The sequence below is a fragment of the Petromyzon marinus genome, chromosome 79, assembly GCF_048934315.1.
Source record: "Petromyzon marinus isolate PM22_M1 ecotype Great Lakes invasive population chromosome 79, UKy_Petmar_22M1.pri1.0, whole genome shotgun sequence".
Taxonomy (NCBI): domain Eukaryota; kingdom Metazoa; phylum Chordata; class Hyperoartia; order Petromyzontiformes; family Petromyzontidae; genus Petromyzon; species Petromyzon marinus.
Genome location: NC_133745.1, coordinates 20,251,134 through 20,271,439, shown reverse-complemented (window position 1 = coordinate 20,271,439; position 20,306 = coordinate 20,251,134). Strand labels below are relative to the sequence as shown.

Below are 20,306 nucleotides of genomic sequence, written 5' to 3'. Positions count from 1 at the left end.
CCACAAAGGTCCTCACCCGAGTCCTCACCATCCCTCACCGCACTGCACAGACCGACTGCGTCGCGACGCATCTGTGCTAAGTAGCCAGAATCCAGGCGGTCACAATTCCTCATTTCACAATGAGACCATCGGTCGGTTGTGGCCGGCCCACGTCCATTTGTGAGCGACTTGTTTAACCCTCTTCAGTCTTGCTGTTTCGTCGGGGTTTTTTGTATTTCGTGTTGATACAAATCGCTGACCCAATGCCCCAACTGGATATCCATGAAAAGGAATTTCATGGGCTCCTAAGATTCATCCTCCCAGTCAAAATAATGGCTCTGATTCTGAGAGAAAGATTCTCATTTCGCACCATGCCCAGGGTAAAAAGCCACAGTCATGATGCTCGTGATGATGACCGACATCTGCCCATAAAATCGCTCTATCGTGTTCACGGTAAATATTTACGTCACAAAAACGTGCCATCACTCATCGCGAATAACGCCCGTCTTATTTCCCCCCCTGTCATCCTCCGACGTGAACTGGCATCGCACGCGGTGGCACGAGAACAACAAACGGGATGTGTGGAGAGGGGGACAGGGGCTTGCCTTTCGTGGCGGACTCAGAGCATTGCAGTCGTTGCTCAGAGTTGTTGATGCCTTGGTAGTCATCTTTGGTGGAGGCTTGGTGGGAGTCACTTTTGTAGTCCGTGGTGGCGGTGGTGGTGGTGGTGGTGGTGGTGGCGGTGGTGGTGGCGGTGGTGGTGGTGGTGGTGGTAAATGTGGTGGTGTTGGTTTAGGTGGTTTTTTTGTCTCTTCTTTTGGTGGTGGTGTCTTTCCTCCTGATGGTGGTGGTGTCTTTCCTCCTGATGGTGGTGGTGTCTTTCCTCCTGATGGTGGTGGTGTCTTTCCGCCTGATGGTGGTGGTGTCTTTCCTCCTGATGGTGGTGGTGTCTTTCCTCCTGATGGTGGTGGTGTCTTTTCACCTGATGATGGCGGTGGTGTCTTTTCTCCTGATGATGGCGGTGGTGTCTTTTCCCCTGATGATGGAGGTGGTGTCTTTTCCCCTGAGGATGGAGGTGGTGTCTTTTCTCCTGATGATGGCGGTGGTGTCTTTTCCCCTGATGATGGCGGTGGTGTCTTTTCACCTGATGATGGAGGTGGTGTCGGTTCTTCTCCTGATGATGGCGGTGGTGTCTTTTCACCTGATGATGGAGGTGGTGTCTTTTCACCTGATGATGGTGGTGGTGTCTTTTCACCTGATGATGGCGGTGGTGTCTTTTCTCCTGATGATGGAGGTGGTGTCTTTTCCCCTGATGATGGCGGTGGTGTCTTTTCACCTGATGATGGGGGTGGTGTCGGTTCTTCTCCTGATGATGGCGGTGGTGTCTTTTCACCTGATGATGGAGGTGGTGTCTTTTCCCCTGATGATGGAGGTGGTGTCTTTTCTCCTGAAGATGGAGGTGATGTCGGTTCTTCTCCTGATGATGGCGGTGGTGTCTTTTCACCTGATGATGGTGGTGGTGTCGGTTCTTCTCCTGATGATGGCGGTGGTGTCTTTTCACCTGATGATGGAGGTGGTGTCTTTTCCCCTGATGATGGAGGTGGTGTCTTTTCTCCTGAAGATGGAGGTGATGTCGGTTCTTCTCCTGATGATGGCGGTGGTGTCTTTTCACCTGATGATGGAGGTGGTGTCGGTTCTTCTCCTGATGATGGTGGTGGTGTCTTTTCACCTGATGATGGCGGTGGTGTCTTTTCTCCTGATGATGGAGGTGGTGTCTTTTCACCTGATGATGGCGGTGGTGTCTTTTCTCCTGATGATGGAGGTGGTGTTGGTTCTTCTCCTGATGATGGCGGTGGTGTCTTTTCACCTGATGATGGAGGTGGTGTCGTTTCACCTGATGATGGTGGTGGAGTCTTTTCTCCTGATGATGGAGGTGGTGTCGTTTCACCTGATGATGGCGGCGGTGACTTTTCACCCGATGATGGCGGCGGTGTCGTTTCACCTGCTGATGGCGGCGGTGACTTTTCACCCGATGATGGCGGTGTGTTTTCCGCCGGCTTAACCTCCGTCACCTTCACGGGAGGCTCAATGGTTGAGAAAATGACCGGCCGCGTCATCGGCGTTGTTAGGATGATGGAGGTTGGCGCGGAAGTGGCTATGCAGTATTGGTTGTAGTCCACGTGACCACCGGGTGTGCACAAAGTGAGGTACGTGCAGACTCCAACGCTGTCCGTTTCGTTCGCGATCACTCCTCCCAGGTCGTACAGCTGTCCATCGTAACAGCAGCCGGCTGAATGAAAAACAACGAAAGCAGCCGAGTAAGCTCGGGGGCCAGCGGTGTGCATGCACTGTCACCGCTAGCAGGGTGCAAGATGCACACGAAGACTGGGACTATGAACACCCGCGAGGCAACGAGTTGGCCCAGGGAATCCTTCCCAGGGCGGCAAGGAGATCTCCCGTGACCGTGGAGTGGATACCGCACGGGCTTAGATGAAGATGGCGGGGAGGAAGGATGGAGAGACAAAACCCAAGAGTTCGAAGGCTACGGCTGGACAGGAACAACCAAGGAAACGAATTAATTTAAAGATATTTACGGGGGGAGGCTTTTTGCCCAGCAGTTTGTGTACGTATGTCGAACTTCCATGATACAGATTTTTTTTTCTTTTTTGGGTTGGATCGTTTAAATATAAACGTGTCGTTAAACCCGCCGCCGCCCGAGATGGCCAATCAGCAAGAAAGTGTCACGTTGACAAAAGACTAAAAGTGTTTTTCTGTTTGTTGTTGGCATTCCTCCGCAACCTCCGATTTATGCACGGTTGGCTACGTAAGCTGCGAAATGAAGTTCGTTTTAAAGTTTTCGTGACTGCAGGGATTCATATTCTTGGTTCTTTTGGTAAAGTCACCGCGTTAGAAGGGAAACAGTAAAATAATAACAATATAAAACAATGCAATTCTCTTCTTTGGTTCTTTCGGTAAAGTCACCAAGTAGAATGAGAATAAAATAATAAATTGATAAAATAAAATAACACAATAATATTCTCACGACGTTTCGGCCACAACACAAGCGGCCTTCATCAGGTGAAGGGACGAGACTGTCTCGAGGACAGCGCTGGAGTGAGAAAGCCACGCTCAGATCACGACCTTTAAGCTGTGTGAGAAGAAACAAAGCGCCTTGACAAAGGAATTAGCATATAATTTAGCATTGAAATATCTGAGTGATTAGCTTGTAACTGGTCACAGAAATAGCTATGTTAAAGTCAGAGCATATACATTAACCGAGGCACCTAGTACTCATCACCTAGTACTCATCAAATGAGTACTAGGTGCCTCGGTGAATGTATATGCTCTGACTTTAACATAGCCATTTCTGTGACCAGTCACAAGCTAATCACTCAGCTATTTCAATGCTAAATTCTATGCTGATTCCTTTGTCAAGGCGCTTTGTTTCTTCTCACACAGCTTAAAGGTCGTGATCTAAGCGTGGCTTTTTCACTCCAGCGCTGTCCTCCAGACAGTCACGTCCCTTCACCTGATGAAGGCCGCTTGTGTTGTGGCCAAAACGTCGTGAGAATATTATTGTGTTATTTTATTTTATCAATTTATTATTTTATTCTCATTCTACGTGGTGGTGACTTTACTGAAAGAACCAAAGAAGAGAATTAATATTGTTTTATATTGTTATTATTTTATTGTTTCCCTTCTAACGCGGTGACTTTACCGAAAGAACCAAGAATATGAATTCCTGCAGCCACGAAAGCTTTAAAACGAACTTCATTTCGCAGCTTACGTAGCCAACCGTGGATAAATCGGAGGTTGCGGAGGAACGCCAACAACAAACAGAAAAACACTTTTAGTCTTTTGTCAACGTGACACTTTCTTGCTGATTGGCCGTCTCGGGCGGTGGGAGGGCTACGAGACGTTCATAAATAACGCGACCTAAACCCAGCAACCTTTTTTTATCGTGAATGATATCGGTCGCGAAAGCCTTCTAAGCGTCAAACTAAACGCGGCAGCAGCAGCAGCAGCAGCAGCAGACCTCCGGCAGACGACACCAGGGAAATAGCAAACACCCGGGCCGGATTGCATCACTCTGCGCCCCGTTGCAAGAGCAAGCCCAGCAGCCCCCGCCGCTTTACCTGGTTCGGAGCAGGTGAGGTTGGCGCTCTCGCACGTGCTGGAGGTGAAACAGAAGAAGCAGACGCGGCCGTCACTCAGCGCGTCACTTGGGGCCGTCCATAAATGACGTCACGCGATTTTTGGACGATTTCTGACCCCCCGCCCAGCCCCCCATCGTCACGCGGCCTCACAAAAAGTCAGAACCCCCCCTCAAATATGACGTCACAAAGCTCTGCCCCCCCCAAAATAAATAAAACATTCTTCAAATCGCTTCGATTTAAAGCTTTCGTGACTGCAGTGATTCATATTCGCAAACCGCCACTGCTTTCAAATGATTCTTGCCGTTGGGTTTCACACCTGATGATGATTGCTGCTCGTGTTACGGTCGAAACGTCGTGAGAATTGTATTGTTTTATATATTTTTATTATTTTATTGTTTTATATTTTTTTATTATTTTATTGTTTCCCCTTCTACGTGCTGGTTTTCACACCTGATGATGAGTGCTCGTGTTACGGTCGAAACGTCGTGAGAATTTTATTGTTTTATATTTTTATTATTTTGTTTCCCTTCGACGTGCTGGTTTTCACACCTGATGATGATTGCTGCTTGTGTTGCGTTCGAAACGTCGTGAGAATTTTATTGTTTTATATTTTTATTATTTTATTGTTTCCCCTTCTACGTGCTGGTTTTCACACCTGATGACGATTGCTGCTCGTGTTGTGGTCGAAACGTCGTGAGAATTTTATTGTTTTATATTTTTATTATTTTATTGTTTTATATATTTTTATAATTTTATTGTTTCCCTTCTACGTGCTGGTTTTCACACCTGATGATGACTGCTCGTGTTGCGGTCAAAAACGTCGTGAGAATTTTATCGTTTTATATTTTTATTATTTTATTGTTTCCCTTTCTACGTGGTGACTTTACCGAAAGAACCAAGAAAATGCTTCAAATCGCTTTAAGCTATTGTCATCGTAGCGTGCCATTTACTGTGGCGCTGCACTCTGATGTTGTGGGAGAAAACATTCGTGAAAACGTCCATTTCATTAGGCACAACGTATTCTTGGTTTCTTTCGGCAGAGTCACCGCCTTAGAAGGAGAAGCAATAAAACAACAACAACAGCAACAACAGCAACAAATACAAAACGATAACATCCTCGCGGCACTTCGACTTGCAACGCGAGAAGCAGTCGCCGGCAGGTGCGAAGTTGAAAAAAGTTTCGCCGGTTTTTTTTGTTGTTGTTGTTCAAACGTTAGCACCAACGCGGCGGTGAGCGATTTGGCGGTCATTCGGATGGACGAGTCCATCTATTTTTTAAATTTTGATTTAAAGCTTTCGTGACTGCAGTAATCTATATTCTTAGTTTTTTCGGTAAAGTCACGTTGAAGAGAAACAAAAAAATAATATAAAATATATATATAAAACAATAAAAAAATTCTCACGACGTTTCGAGCATAACTCAAATGGTCGTCTTCAGGTGTGTTGGTTTGCATAAATGTATTTTTAAACGGCGCATTTATTTATTTATAAAAAACGTTAGCGCCACGCGCAGCGATTTGGCAGTTTATTTAGGACTAGTCCATCTATATTCTGAAAAGAGGAGGGCGGAGACGAATTTTTTTATAATGTATGCTGTCTGAAAGCCACTGTAAGCGTGAACAATCAATTAAGAACTGAAATGGTTTATAAAAAATGTCGTCTCCCCCCTCCTCTTTTCAGAATATAGATGGACTAGTCCTAAATAAACTGACAAATCGTTGCGCGTGGCGCTAACGTTTTTTAAATAAATAAATGCGCCGTTTAAAAATCAATTTATGCGAACCAACACACCTGAAGATGACCGTTTGAGTTATGGTCGAAACGTCGTGAGAATTTTTTTTATTGTTTTATATATATTTTATTATTTTGTTGTTTCTCTTCAACGTGACTTTACCGAAAAAACTAAGAATATGAGTCCATCTATGTTCGGGAAAGAGGAGGAGGGGGAGGAGGAGGGGAGACGAAAATAATGGATGCGGTCTGAATAGCTTTAAATCGAAATTTAAGTAGAACGTCTTCTTTGGTTCGTTCGTTGAAGTCACCACCACGTAGAATGAGAATAAAATAACGAAATAAAACTGTAAAATTCTCGCGACGTTTCGGCCAAAACACAAGCGGCCTTCTTCAGGTGAAAGGAACAGACCTGTCGGGACGACAGGGCTGAAACGTCGTGAGAATTTTATCGTTTTATTTTGTTATTTTATTCTCATTCTACGTGGTGGTGACTTCACCCAAAGAACCCAAGAAGATGAATCCTTGCAGCCGCGAAAACTTTAAAGCGAAATTTAAGTAGAACGTGTTTATTTAAAGTTGCGCAATTTGACGTGACGTCACATTTCTCAACCACCCGCCCCCCCCTCGTCACACCTCGTCACACCTCGTCACACATCGTCACACCTCGTCACACCTCGTCACACCTCGTCACCAATGTCTGACCCCCCCTCGTCACACCTCGTCACACCTCATCACACATCGTCACACCTCGTCACACATCGTCACACCTCGTCACACATCGTCACACCTCGTCACACCTCATCACACATCGTCACACCTCGTCACACCTCGTCACCAATGTCTGACCCCCCCTCGTCACACCTCGTCACCAATGTCTGACCCCCCCTCGTCACACCTCGTCACACCTCGTCACCAATGTCTGACCCCCCCCCTCCCTCGTCACACCTCGTCACACATCATCACACCTCGTCACACCTCGTCACACCTCGTCACCAATGTCTGACCCCCCCACCCACCACCCCACTCCCCCCCAGGTGCGTGATGGCGACGTCATTTACGGACGGCCACCCTTTGCACATCGCCGTGGTCGCATTAACCGGGGGCCTTTGTTGAGGGCCAACTTCTCCACTCCGGTGCTCACAGGTGGAGCCATCACTACGAGCAGTCGCAGCACACGCGTGCCAACAGGGACATCCCACCGATGTTGACACTGTTGGGGCCAATGACTGCCTGCCAAGGCTAATGCCAGTCGTGGTTTCAACTCTCCCGACATGACAACCGGTGTGCCGAAGTGGTCACCAATTGGCCACTTTTGTTGTAGTTGTTGTTGTTGTCTACGTGACAAAACCTCACCGATCGGCTGTGCTGGGTGGTGGAGGGTTTAACGACGCAATTATATTTAAGTGATCTAATCCAATCACCACCCACCACCCACCACCCACCCACCACCCACGCCCCGCACCCCTTTGGTATGAAATAAACCGGAGGCTCTAGAATTGGCGTTGTCACAGCTTCCACTGCGCGTTGAGGGCCTTGGTAAACTCACCAGACTTGGCAGGTCTCCGACAGGGTGATCTCCCCGCCGGGTGGAATTTCTTGGTCTCCAAAGAAGCAGCTGCATGCCTCCTTGCGCACACACCGCATCGTGTTCTCATCCAGGTACGGTGATTCGGACGGGCAGTGCGGGAAGCATCCTGCGTTCAAACACGGGCATCGTGAGCGAATTTTGTGTTAAAACACGGGCATCGTGAGTGAATTCTGCGTTAAAACACGGGCATCGTGAACGCATCCTGTGTTAAAACACGGATATCGTGAACGCATCCTGTGTTAAAACACGGATATCGTGAGTGAATCCTGTGTTCAAACACGGGCATCGTGAACGCATCCTGTGTTAAAACACGGATATCGTGAGTGAATTCTGTGTTCAAACACGGGCATCGTGAACGCATTCTGTGTTAAAACACGGGCATTGTGAGTGAATTCTGTGTTAAAACACGGATATCGTGAGCGTATCTTGTGTTAAAACACGGACTCGTGAGTTCATCTTGTGTTAAAACACGGATATCGTGAGTGAATTCTGTGTTAAAACATGGGCCTTGTGGGTGCATCCTGTATTAAAACACGGATATCGTGAGCGTATCTTGTGTTAAAACACGGACTCGTGAGTTCATCTTGTGTTAAAACACGGATATCGTGAGTGAATTCTGTGTTAAAACATGGGCCTTGTGGGTGCATCCTGTATTAAAACACGGATATCGTGAGCGTATCTTGTGTTAAAACACGGACTCGTGAGTGCACCCTGTGTTAAAACACGGATATCGTGAGTGAATTCTGTGTTAAAACACGGATATCGTGAGTGCATCCTGTGTTAAAACAAAGGCGGCCGGGCGTGGTGGTGCTGGCCACCGACCCCCTGGTGCGTGCCACAGTGCCGGTAGCCCTCATTGGGTGTTGCTCCTACGGGGGGTCCTTTTAAGGTTACAACTGGGCGTCTTTTATTCGGAGACGAGAGCGGGCCGGCGAACGTTTATGCTGTGGGTGTCGTTCTGCTCTCGCGTGTAACAGCAGCGGCAGCAGCATCAAGCTCAGGAGCTGCGTGCAAATGTTCGAGGTCTGCTGCTCGCCACGGCGAGAGGGCTTTAGCAGAGGGAGCTGGAGCAGTTTGCGTGCCTCCTCCTCCTCCACCGCCTCCTCCTCCTCCGCCTCCTCCTCCTCCGCCTCATCCTCCGCTGTCGAAGGGACGCAGGCCAACAATCGCGCTTCCCAGGCTGCGCCTGCGGTTTTACAATTCGGCAAGGAGACTCGACGGTGCTCTCACGCTGTCGAAGTGTCACACCGGCGTTTCCCCTGAGGACGTGAGTGGCGCTTCGCACCTTCCAAGGCGGGCAGGGGAATGTCACCAGGTTGCGCCCGCTCCTTGCAGGTGAGCGGCAGGTTCCCGCAGGGGCTGTAGTGCCACGTGCAGTCGCCCTCGTCCTGGTCGAAGTAGTCGCAGAACACCGCTGCAACGGGAAGGGCGCACGGGAGGGAAGTACCGGACGTTGGGTCTGCCTCCAGGGCACAAAAGTCGGACCGGTTTGAGCATAGAGTCCCGGCCTGATGATGCGGGCAGTGATGGGGGAAGAAACCGGCAACCATTCGGACGCCCCATACTGCACAGGAACATTGAACGTTGAACGCCGTGGCGTTTTGATTCAAAGCTTTCGTGACTGCAGGCATTCGGTAAAGTCACCACGTAGAAGGGAAACGATAAAATAATAAAATAATTTTTTATTATGATAAAAATAAAGAAGGGAAACGATAAAATAATAAAAAGTATATATTTTTTTATAATAAAAATATTTTGTTATTATTTTATCGTTTCCCTTCTACGTGGTGACTTTACCGAAAGAACCACGAATAAAGCGGTGCTGTTGCTCGCAAAAAATGGAAGGTACCTTAGAGGGAGAGAAAGACTTTTAACAGAGGATGGCTTGACGACATCGGTGCCAGGAAGATGTGGCCACTACTACTTGAACCGTATTGGCACACGACAGAGGAGAGTTGTAACAAATGACAAAGTGTGCAGTGGGCACCTATGGGCCCACGGGATCACAATGATGATGATGTGCTGAGTAGCTGCGGGCGACTTGCTCATTAAAAACTAAAGTACGAGCAAATTTTGATTTAAAGCTTTCGTGACTGCAGTAATTCATATTCTTAGTTTTTTCGGTAAAGTCACGTTGAAGAGAAACAACAAAATAATAAAATATATAATGTTTATATATATATATATTTTATTATTTTGTTGTTTCTCTTCAACGTGACTTTACGTTGAAGAGAAACAACAAAAATAATAAAATATATTATATATTTATATATATTTTATTATTTTGTTGTTTCTCTTCAACGTGACTTTACCGAAAAAACTAAGAATATAAAGTACGAGCAGTTGCCCCCACAGCACAGCTCCGAGGAAGGTTGCTCAACGATGGAAACTTCGCGTGACTCCGCAAGTAAGGCACTTGACGAGTAAAAGCCGCACACAGGACACACAATCCACGCCTGTACTGCTGCTATAGGGCCGGGGTGGGTGGGCGGGTTGCTCATCTGGATCGCAAGGTCAGCATGTTGACCATCGCATCAGGGTCGCTTGCCAGTAATGTGGTCCATCGTGACCAAAACCTCACGCCACAAAAAACAGCTTCTTCCCATCCGCTGCCGGCCTCTTAAACAAGGCCAAGGGCTTACACTGACTTTAACATTTTATCTACAGAATGACACCTTGCCGATTTTAACTATGTTACCATATTTGTATTTTTTTTATTTTTAGATTGTATCTTACAGCTATTTTATATTCGATATTTATTCAATTTTGTATACTTTAGCCCCTTGGTGTTAGTTAGACTTTGAACCCTTATCATAGTAAGACTTGTTTACCACTTATTGAAATAGGTTTTACCCTTTTAACTGGCACAAAAACTGACACCTTTATTCAAGGCATCATGTTTGCAATAACCACAACACAAGCAGTCAAAATGCTAACAAAAGAGACAACTCTGATAATGATATTGGCACTGTCCTTGAATTTGATTGGTCCACACCCGAGACAGCTTTTCTTAGAGCCCAGTCTCCACTGGTGTTGGACCAGAAGACGCCAAAAGGCGTACAACTCAAAAACAGCGCACCATCAGAGTACCGAGGGCTCGGGGTGAGCATTTACATTATGAGACCTCCTTTGCCAGTAACAAGATATTGAAATAGGTCTTACCCTTTTAACTGGCACAAAAACTGACACCTTTATTACCACTTATTTAAGATTTTAGATTCCTACATGCTGAATGCATGCACCATCCTTCCTGCCAAAGTAAATTCCGTGTCTGTGTGAACTTTCAACGGCGAATGAAACCCCTTTCTGATCCTGACGTCGGTGCGAATAGCCGTCGGCACCGCCGGTCGGTAACCGTGACGCGGTTGCGGCGGCGTCCACTCACGGCAGCGGTCGGGCGTCCGCCACCTGACGCAGACTCCGGCCTCGTTGCAGGCCTGGGCGTACGCCGCCACAGCACTGCAGAAGCACTCGCAGTCGCCGCCGCTGTCGCAGGCGCAGGAGTCGCGCACGCACGCCTCGAAGTAGGGGGCACGGTCCACCTGGTGGGGGTCACAGAAAGACGCCGGGGCGAGGGTGAGGGTCAGGGTCAGAGACTCGGTGAGAGACTGGGCGAGGGGTAGAGACTGGGTGAGGGTGAGGGTTAGAGACTCGGTGAGAGACTGGGCGAGGGGTAGAGACTGGGTGAGGGTGAGGGTTAGAGACTCGGTGAGAGACTGGGCGAGGGGTAGAGACTGGGTGAGGGTGAGGGTTAGAGACTCGGTGAGAGACTGGGCGAGGGGTAGAGACTGGGTGAGGGTTAGAGACTGGGTGAGGGGTAGAGACTGGGTGAGGGGTAGAGACTGGGTGAGGGTTAGAGACTGGGTGAGGGGTAGAGACTGGGTGAGGGGTAGAGACTGGGTGAGGGGTAGAGACTGGGTGAGGGGTAGAGACTGGGTGAGGTTGAGAGACTGGGTGAGGGGTAGAGACTGGGTGAGGGTGAGAGACTGGGTGAGGGGTAGAGACTGGGTGAGGGGTAGAGACTGGGTGAGGGTTAGAGACTGGGTGAGGGGTAGAGACTGGGTGAGGGGTAGAGACTGGGTGAGGGGTAGAGACTGGGTGAGGGGTAGAGACTGGGTGAGGTTGAGAGACTGGGTGAGGGGTAGAGACTGGGTGAGGGTGAGAGACTGGGTGAGGGGTAGAGACTGGGTGAGGGTCAGGGTCAGGGTGAGAGACTGGGTGAGGGTGAGGGTGAGAGGCTGGGTGAGGGGTAGAGGCTGGGTGAGGGTCAGGGTCAGGGTGAGAGACTGGGTGAGGGTGAGGGTGAGAGGCTGGGTGAGGGGTAGAGGCTGGGTGAGGGTGAGAGACTGGGTGAGGGTCAGGGTTAGAGACTGGGTGAGGGTCAGGGTGAGGGTGAGAGACTGGGTGAGGGTCAGGGTGAGGGGTAGAGACTCGGTGAGGGTGAGGGTTAGAGACTGGGTGAGGGTGAGGGTCAGGGTTAGAGACTGGGGGAGGGTTAGAGACTGGGTGAGGGGTAGAGACTGGGTGAGGGTGAGAGACTGGGTGAGGGGTAGAGACTGGGTGAGGGTGAGGGTCAGGCTGAGAGACTGGGTGAGGGTGAGGGGTAGAGACTGGGTGAGGGTGAGAGACTGGGTGAGGGGTAGAGGCTGGGTGAGGGGTAGAGGCTGGGTGAGGGGTAGAGACTGGGTGAGGGGTAGAGACTGGGTGAGGGTGAGGGTCAGGGTGAGGGTGAGAGACTGGGTGAGGGGTAGAGGCTGGGTGAGGGGTAGAGATTGGGCTAGGCCTAGAGTCTGGGTAAGGGCCACGCAGGGTCAGGGCTAGGCCTAGAGTCTGGGTAAGGGCCACGCAGGGTCAGGGCTAGGCCTAGAGCCTGGGCAAGGGCCACGCAGGGTCAGGGCTAGGCCTAGAGCCTGGCCAAGGGCCACGCAGGGTCAGGGCTAGGCCTAGAGCCTGGCCAAGGGCCACGCGGGGTCAGGGCTAGGCCTAGAGCCTGGCCAAGGGCCACGCAGGCTCAGCGTTAGGGCGAGGCTGTAGGGGCGTCGCACTCCGCGGTCAGCAAGGGTTCGACTGCGGGCGCATGAGGGGGCCCCCCGGGGCGCCGCGTACGTAGTTGTGGCAGTCTTGGAAGACTTCGCCCTGCAGGATGTTGCACTTGCGCTGCGCCCAGGCGAGGCGGTAGTGGTTGCTGGCGCACGGCTGCGCGTCGTCAGTCACGGCGCTGCACGACTCCTTGCTCTTCCAGCTGTTGCCGAAGTCCACGGCGCTCGCCACGGCGGATCCGCCGCGCGTCGTGAAATCGTCGCGGACGTCGCCGTTGAAGTTGCCGCAGAGGCCGCAAACCTTGCCCTGGGGAGCGAGCGAGCGAGCGAGCGAGCGCAGAGGCAGAACAATCGTCACCGCACCGCACCGCACGCCTCACCTCGGGATGCCTGTGGGATGTTAACGACCTCGCCCGGTGTGCAGGGGTTCGTGGGGTCGATGCCGACCCCGACGCCTGTTGCATGCAGGGTGCTTCAAAGGAAAATGTGAACGCTTCTAGGAATTTGCAACAACACCAGGGTGAATGCGCCGCCGCCCCCGAGGCTCCGGAGAACGGCCGCGGAAGGTTCCAGGCAACGTGTTGACAATGATGGAGAACAAGTCCCTGTGATCGCTGTTACGTTGCAATTCGTGGCTTTGTTTTGGTGATGTCGAAAATTTTTTTTTTTTTTGGTTTGGCCACGGTTTTGTTTTGTTGTAGTACGGAGTTAGACTGACGGCCTTAATCTAAGTTGTCTTGTGGTTGTTGTTGTAGTACGGAGTTAGACTGACGGCCTTAATCTAAGTTGTCTTGTGGTTGTTGTTGTAGTACGGAGTTAGACTGACGGCCTTAATCTAAGTTGTCTTGTGGTTGTTGTTGTAGCACGGAGTTAGACTGACGGCCTTAATCTAAGTTGTCTTGTGGTTGTTGTTGTAGTACGGAGTTAGACTGACGGCCTTAATCTAAGTTGTCTTGTGGTTGTTGTTGTAGTACGGAATTCGACTGATGGCCTTAATCTAAGTTGTCTTGTGGTTGTAAGTTGTCTTGTGGTTGTTGTTGTAGTACGGAGTTAGACTGATGGCCTTAATCTAAGTTGTCTTGTGGTTGTTGTTGTAGTACGGAGTTAGACTGACGGCCTTAATCTAAGTTGTCTTGTGGTTGTTGTTGTAGTACGGAGTTAGACTGACGGCCTTAATCTAAGTTGTCTTGTGGTTGTTGTTGTAGCACGGAGTTAGACTGACGGCCTTAATCTAAGTTGTCTTGTGGTTGTTGTTGTAGTACGGAGTTAGACTGACGGCCTTAATCTAAGTTGTCTTGTGGTTGTTGTTGTAGTACGGAATTCGACTGATGGCCTTAATCTAAGTTGTCTTGTGGTTGTTGTTGTAGTACGGAGTTAGACTGACGGCCTTAATCTTAGTTGTCTTGTGGTTGTTGTTGTAGTACGGAGTTAGACTGACGGCCTTAATCTTAGTTGTCTTGTGGTTGTTGTTGTAGTACGGAGTTAGACTGATGGCCTTAATCTAAGTTGTCTTGTGGTTGTTGTAGTATGGAGTTAGACTGATGGCCTTAATCTAAGTTGTCTTGTTGTTGTTGTAGTACGGAGTTAGACTGATGGCCTTAATGTAAGTTGTCTTGTGGTTGTTGTTGTAGTACGGAGTTAGACTGATGGCCTTAATCTGTTGTCTTGTGGTTGTTGTAGTATGGAGTTAGACTGATGGCCTTAATCTAAGTTGTCTTGTTGTTGTTGTAGTACGGAGTTAGACTGATGGCCTTAATGTAAGTTGTCTTGCGGTTGTTGTTGTAGTACGGAGTTAGACTGATGGCCTTAATCTAAGTTGTCTTGTGGTTGTTGTTGTTGTAGTACGGAGTTAGACTGATGGCCTTAATCTAAGTTGTCTTGTGGTTGTTGTTGTAGTACGGAGTTAGACTGATGGCCTTAATCTAAGTTGTCTTGTGGTTGTTGTTGTTGTTTGACTTTGCATCCCACTGGGATATTGACACACAGCGTTGGTGGTGTACGGTGCTATTTCAGGAATATTTTTGCTGTTTTTTGTTCATGGATTTTCTGTTTTTACACAGTCACACAAAGTCACTTTAAGATGTTTCTCTTGTTCGTGTTTTAGTTTTATTGTTTGTTGTGGTTGCACCCGATTCAAGAGCCGAATGGCTCACAGGGCTACACCAACATAAATGAAATGAATTTCGATTTAAAGCTTTCGTGACTGCAGGGATTCATCTTCATGGTTCTTTCGGTAAAGTCACCACGTAGAATGGAAATAAAATAATAAAAATAAAAAATAAAATATTTTATTATTTTTATGATAATAAAATAAAACATAATAAAATATTTTATCACGTTTTATTTTTATTATTTTATTAAAAAAGTATTTTATCACGCGCAGACATTATTATTTAATTATTTTATAATAAAATATTAACATTTTTTTTTATTAATTTAATATTTCATAATAAAATATTTTATTACGTTTCATTTTTATTATTTTATAATAAAATATTTTATTAAGTTTCATTTGTATTATTTTATTTCCATTCTACGTGGTGACTTTACCGAAAGAACCAAGAAGATTAAATGAACTGAAAAAGTGGAGACTCTTTGACATTTTTGAAGCTATTAGCATAAATTTGTTCTCATGTTAGAGGGTATTAACCGTTCTTTTTCCATTGAAAACGATAGTCACATGTAAGCGTTTCAAAAAAACATTTTCAAAAAAACATTTGCTCTCCACGTTGTCGCGTGGATTTTCATTCGTGTCCCCCGGTTTTTCCCTCCAAATGCATCCTCTAAGCGTGCGTTCAGAGTACTTGGCTGCTGTAAACGTCCACGCAAGAAGCCACCCAGCTGAGCTGCTATCGTTTGTGAGAGCCAGGTCGACTTCTGACAAAGGATTGTGCGTCTACGGTCGGCCTCGCCTGCTAAAATTTAGTTTCATCTCGACTTGAAGCTTTCGTCACCGCAGGAATCCATCATTTTTGGTTATCTCGCTAAAGTCATCACGTCGCTCCGCCTGATGGGGATTACTTGTGTTGCTATCGACACGTCGCGATTTATTTTGTTTGATCTCTCTCCCTGTGATGACTTTACCGAGAGGTAAGTTTAGTTTCATGGAATCGCCCTCATCAGCAACACGGAGACGATCTACACCGCCGAGCCCATTTCTAATCGAAGTTTCATCGGTAAGGCGACTGCCACTTGGCATGAGTCTCAGCGGAGAAAGTTTTGCATCATCTTGTGAACCCCAGAGGGCATCAAGGCAATGCCGCAGTTTACGCTTCCAAATTAACTTGGTTCAGCAGTATCCTAATACTCTGTAATTGGTACCATTGGAGTGCAAAATTAGTGTTTGTTTACCGAACTTCCAGGCTACGTTCCTGCAGCGGATGAGTAGGGGCCAGATCTGGGTTAAACCACGAAGCCTGGTTTCCCTTAACTCTGAACGTATTCAGTGGAGTGTGTTTGTCAACGATGGGGAGATTGGTCTTTCTAAACAAGTGACCTCAAGGTATTGCAGGAAAGACCTTGATGATCAAAACACACCCCAAGTGTCACACCGTTGTCACCATCTTCTAAAACAACTCCTAAAATATCTCTGATGATAACACGGCCGAATCTCTCACACCACGATCTGCACCATCTTCGCCATCATCATCTCCTCCACCACCATCTCCACCACCATCACCACCATCTCCACCATCTCCACCACCATCTCCACCACCATCACCACCATCTCCACCACCATCTCCACCATCTCCACAATCTCCACCATCTCCACCACCATCACCACCATCTCCACCATCTCCACCACCTCCACCATCTCCACCATCTCCACCACCATCACCACCATCTCCACCACCATCACCACCATCTCCACCACCATCACCACCATCTCCACCATCTCCACCACTATCACCACCATCACCACCATCTCCACCACCATCAACACCATCTCCACCACCATCACCACCATCTCCACCATCTCCACCACCATCACCACCATCTCCACCACCATCACCACCATCTCCACCATCTCCACCACTATCACCACCATCTCCACCACCATCACCACCATCCCCACGATCTGCACCATCTTCACCATCATCTCCTCCACCACCATCACCACCATCTCCACCATCTCCACCACCATCACCACCATCTCTACCACCACCACCATCACCACCATCTCCCCCGCCACCATCTCCACCACCATCACCACCACCATCACCACCACCACCACCATCACCACCACAACCACCACAACCACCACCACCACAACCACCACCACCATCTCCACCACCACCACCACCGCGACGCTGACCTTGTACTTGGAGTCGAGCTTGACGAAGATGCTCGTGCGCCGGTCCCACATGACCATAACTCCGATGCCCGCTTGCACGATGCGGTAGAGCCCCACCGAGTGGACGCTCAGCGAGTTGACGTCGGGGAGGACACCGTCGCCGCCCACGGGCACCACCGTCACCTCCCCGTCCGCCATCTGAACCTCCACGTTGTAGGCCTGGGTGGGGCGAGCCGCGGGGTGCCAGACAGACAAACTTTCGGTCAATGCCAGTAACACCGCTAAAGCAGAGCAGCGAGATCCATCATTATAATAATAATAATAAACGGGCATTCCTACATTTGCCAACTCCCGATTTGCAAATTTTCGCCTTCACGAAATTTGCATTGAGTGCCACAAACGAGAAGCTTCTGGGTGGGCGGCCTACCGCGTTGATGCACTGCGCACAGTTCACCACACGTCACCGGCTCTCATCTCATCCTTAGTCCGTGTAATGGCTGCTCGCTTAATGTTCCGTGTGTCCGGAATTCATCGCGTTATCTGCCATTTTACCTTGAAGAGTGCCCCTTCAAGCGCGAGTAGCGAGCGTAAATCAACGTCGCAGGCTAGTTACTCCGGCAAAAAGAAATCGAGGCGAGCTGGCTACGAGGCTGCTCACGAGGCTGGACATCGCGAAGAGAGCGCGGGAAAGGAGGACGCTTGGTAGACATTGCACGTTCATTGAGGGGGGGAGGAGGAGGAGGAGGAGGGGGAGGTTCGACCAGCGCCACGTTTTCCCACTTGTATGTACACGTGTGTTGAACTTCCATCACACCATACGTAGCCAACCGTGCTAACGGAGGTGCGGGAGAATCTCGCCGGCGCCCACCTTGATGAAGAACCGCACAGACTTGGAGCAGGTGGTGCCCGCCGTGCCACAGTCCTCGTTGTCCGTGATGATCTGGAAGCTGCCCTCCTGGTTGGCGCAGTAGTCCTGTGTCCGGGGGAGGGCACGGTTAGTCATGCGACCGCTGTAAGCACACACAAATGGCTGTGGCGGTTCTTGGAACCGCACAGTCAACATCCAATCGCAGTCATCATCCAATCACAGTCATCATGCAATCATAGCCATCGCCCACTCACAGTACACTCAAAGTAACCCAATCACAGTTGTCAACTCACAGTCACCGTCCAACTCAGTCAGCGTCCAATCACAGCTGTCCGCTCGATCCCCGTCCAAACACGGTCATCATCCAATCACGGCCATTCAGTCACAGTTGTCCAATCACAGCCATCATCCAATCGTAGCCATCGTCCACTCACAGTCCACTCACAGTTACCCAATCACAGTCGTCCACTCGCAGTCACCGTTCAACTCAGTCATCGTCCAATCACAGCTGTCCGCTCGATCCCCGTCCAATCACAGTCATCATCCAATCACCGGCCATTCAGTCACAGTTGTCCAATCACAGCCATCATCCAATCGTAGCCATCGCCCACTCACAGTCCACTCACAGTTACCCAATCACAGCTGTCCGCTCGATCCCCGTCCAATCACAGCCATCATCCAATCGTAGCCATCGTCCACTCGCAGTCACCCGCAGACTAAATGCGTGTCAACTCGCGGCTCACCTGCACGACGCCATAGTCGCACTTCCCGTCGAAGACGAAGCGCTTGCCGTCGAAGGTGACGTAGTGGCCGTCCCCGTACATCTTACAGGCGCCGGGGCACGGCTGGACGGTGCAGCTCCACGCGCCGCCACTGCACACACTACAAAGGCAAAGGGTCCCCCAGTGGAGCCGTCGACAGAGTGTTGGGGCAAGTGCTGTTCTTTGTCATATACAGACTCGCGCGCAGCGACCCGTAGACTCGCACAGCGACTTGTAGACTCACTCACACAGGGACCCATAGACTCACCACACAGAGACCCATAGACTCACTCACACAGAGACCCATAGACTCACTCACAGAGACCCGTAGACTCGCACAGAGACCCATAGACTCACACACAGAGACCCGTAGACTCGCACAGAGACTTGTAGACTCACTCACACAGGGACCCATAGACTCACACACAGAGACCCGTAGACTCGCACAGAGACCCGTAGACTCACACAGAAATCCGTAGACTCGCACGCAGAGACCCGTAGACTTGCACAGGGACCCAGAAACTCAGAGATCCGTAGACTCACACAGAAACCCGTAGACTCGCACAGAGACCCATAGACTCACACAGGGACCCGTAGACTCGCACAGAGATCCGTAGACTTGCACAGAAACTCGTAGACTCGGCACAGAGGCCCGTAGACTCACACAGAGACCCAGAAACTCAGACAGAGATCCGTAGACTCGCACAGAGGAGACCAGTAGCAACCTCCATTTGTCATAACCCAACATCCTGGCCTTACCGGCCCTTTCTAGAGGACCTGCCACAGGTGGCCACCCCAGCCCTGGCCAACGCTCTGGACCCGTGGCAGGCCTGGCCATTCGGGCGTCTCACAGGGACAGTCTACCCCTCGTCACGACTGGAGCCAGAAACGGTCCGCCATACATCCTGAATACCACAGAGAACCAGGCGGTACCAATCCAGCTCCTGACAGAGGAGTGGCAGCCTCTCCTCCACATCGACACGTACAAGATTCAGTCACACTGTACCTTCTGAATACCACAGAGAACCAGGCGGTACCGGTCCAGCTCCTGACAGAGGAGTGGCAGCCTCTCCTCCACATCGACACGTACAAAAATCAGTCACGCCGGACCTTCTGAATACCACAGAGAGCCAGGCGGTACCGGTCCAGCTCCTGACAGAGGAGTGGCAGCCTCTCCTCCACATCGACACGTACAAGAATCAGTCACACCGGACCTTCTGAATACCACAGAGAACCAAGCGGTACCGGTCCAGCTCCTGACAGAGGAGTGGCAGCCTCTCCTCCACATCGACACGTACAAGAATCCGTCACGCCGGACCTTCTGAATACCACAGAGAGCCAGGCGGTACCGGTCCAGCTCCTGACAGAGGAGTGGCAGCCTCTCCTCCACATCGACACGTACAAAAATCAGTCACGCCGGACCTTCTGAATACCACAGAGAGCCAGGCGGTACCGGTCCAGCTCCTGACAGAGGAGTGGCAGCCTCTCCTCTGCAGCGAGCGGTCAAACGCTCCGCGTGGGTCGGTTCTGTAGGTGGTGATTCTCAGACGCACCACTCATTGCAGTCGAGGTTGACGGACTCGCCCTTCCCATAGACGTGGCCGTTGTGCAGGCAGGGGCAGTCCTCAGGCGCAACGCAGGATCCTTCATCGTCCACGACCAGCCCGGCAGCACAGGTGCAGCCAGACTCGCACACCACAGCCACCTGGTGTGTGTGTGTGAGAGACGTGTTACAGAGAGACGTTGACACACACCACAGCCACCTGGTGTGTGTGAGAGAGACGTGTTACAGAGAGACGTTGACACACCACAGCCACCTGGTGTGTGTGTGAGAGACGTGTTACAGAGAGACGTGACACACACCACAGCAACCTGGTGTGTGTGTG

The 20,306-nt window shown here is 49.9% G+C and overlaps 1 protein-coding gene across 5 annotated transcripts in view; it reads right to left on the bottom strand.

Annotated features, from left to right (window-relative positions):
- LOC142907461 (uncharacterized) overlaps window positions 1–20,306 on the bottom strand; it is a 206,582-nt gene that overhangs the window by 91,682 nt on the left and 94,594 nt on the right. For all 5 annotated transcript variants that reach the window (XM_076056975.1, XM_076056976.1, XM_076056977.1 and 2 more), the window contains exons 22-31: window positions 19,974–20,125; window positions 18,403–18,541; window positions 17,660–17,764; window positions 16,813–17,010; window positions 12,565–12,804; window positions 10,844–11,000; window positions 8,744–8,872; window positions 7,417–7,564; window positions 4,116–4,153; window positions 585–2,269 (exon numbers count right to left, since the gene is read on the bottom strand). In XM_076056975.1, the coding sequence (XP_075913090.1) occupies window positions 585–2,269; window positions 4,116–4,153; window positions 7,417–7,564; window positions 8,744–8,872; window positions 10,844–11,000; window positions 12,565–12,804; window positions 16,813–17,010; window positions 17,660–17,764; window positions 18,403–18,541; window positions 19,974–20,125 (2,991 nt within the window). The remainder of the gene's footprint in view (window positions 1–584; window positions 2,270–4,115; window positions 4,154–7,416; window positions 7,565–8,743; window positions 8,873–10,843; window positions 11,001–12,564; window positions 12,805–16,812; window positions 17,011–17,659; window positions 17,765–18,402; window positions 18,542–19,973; window positions 20,126–20,306) is intronic.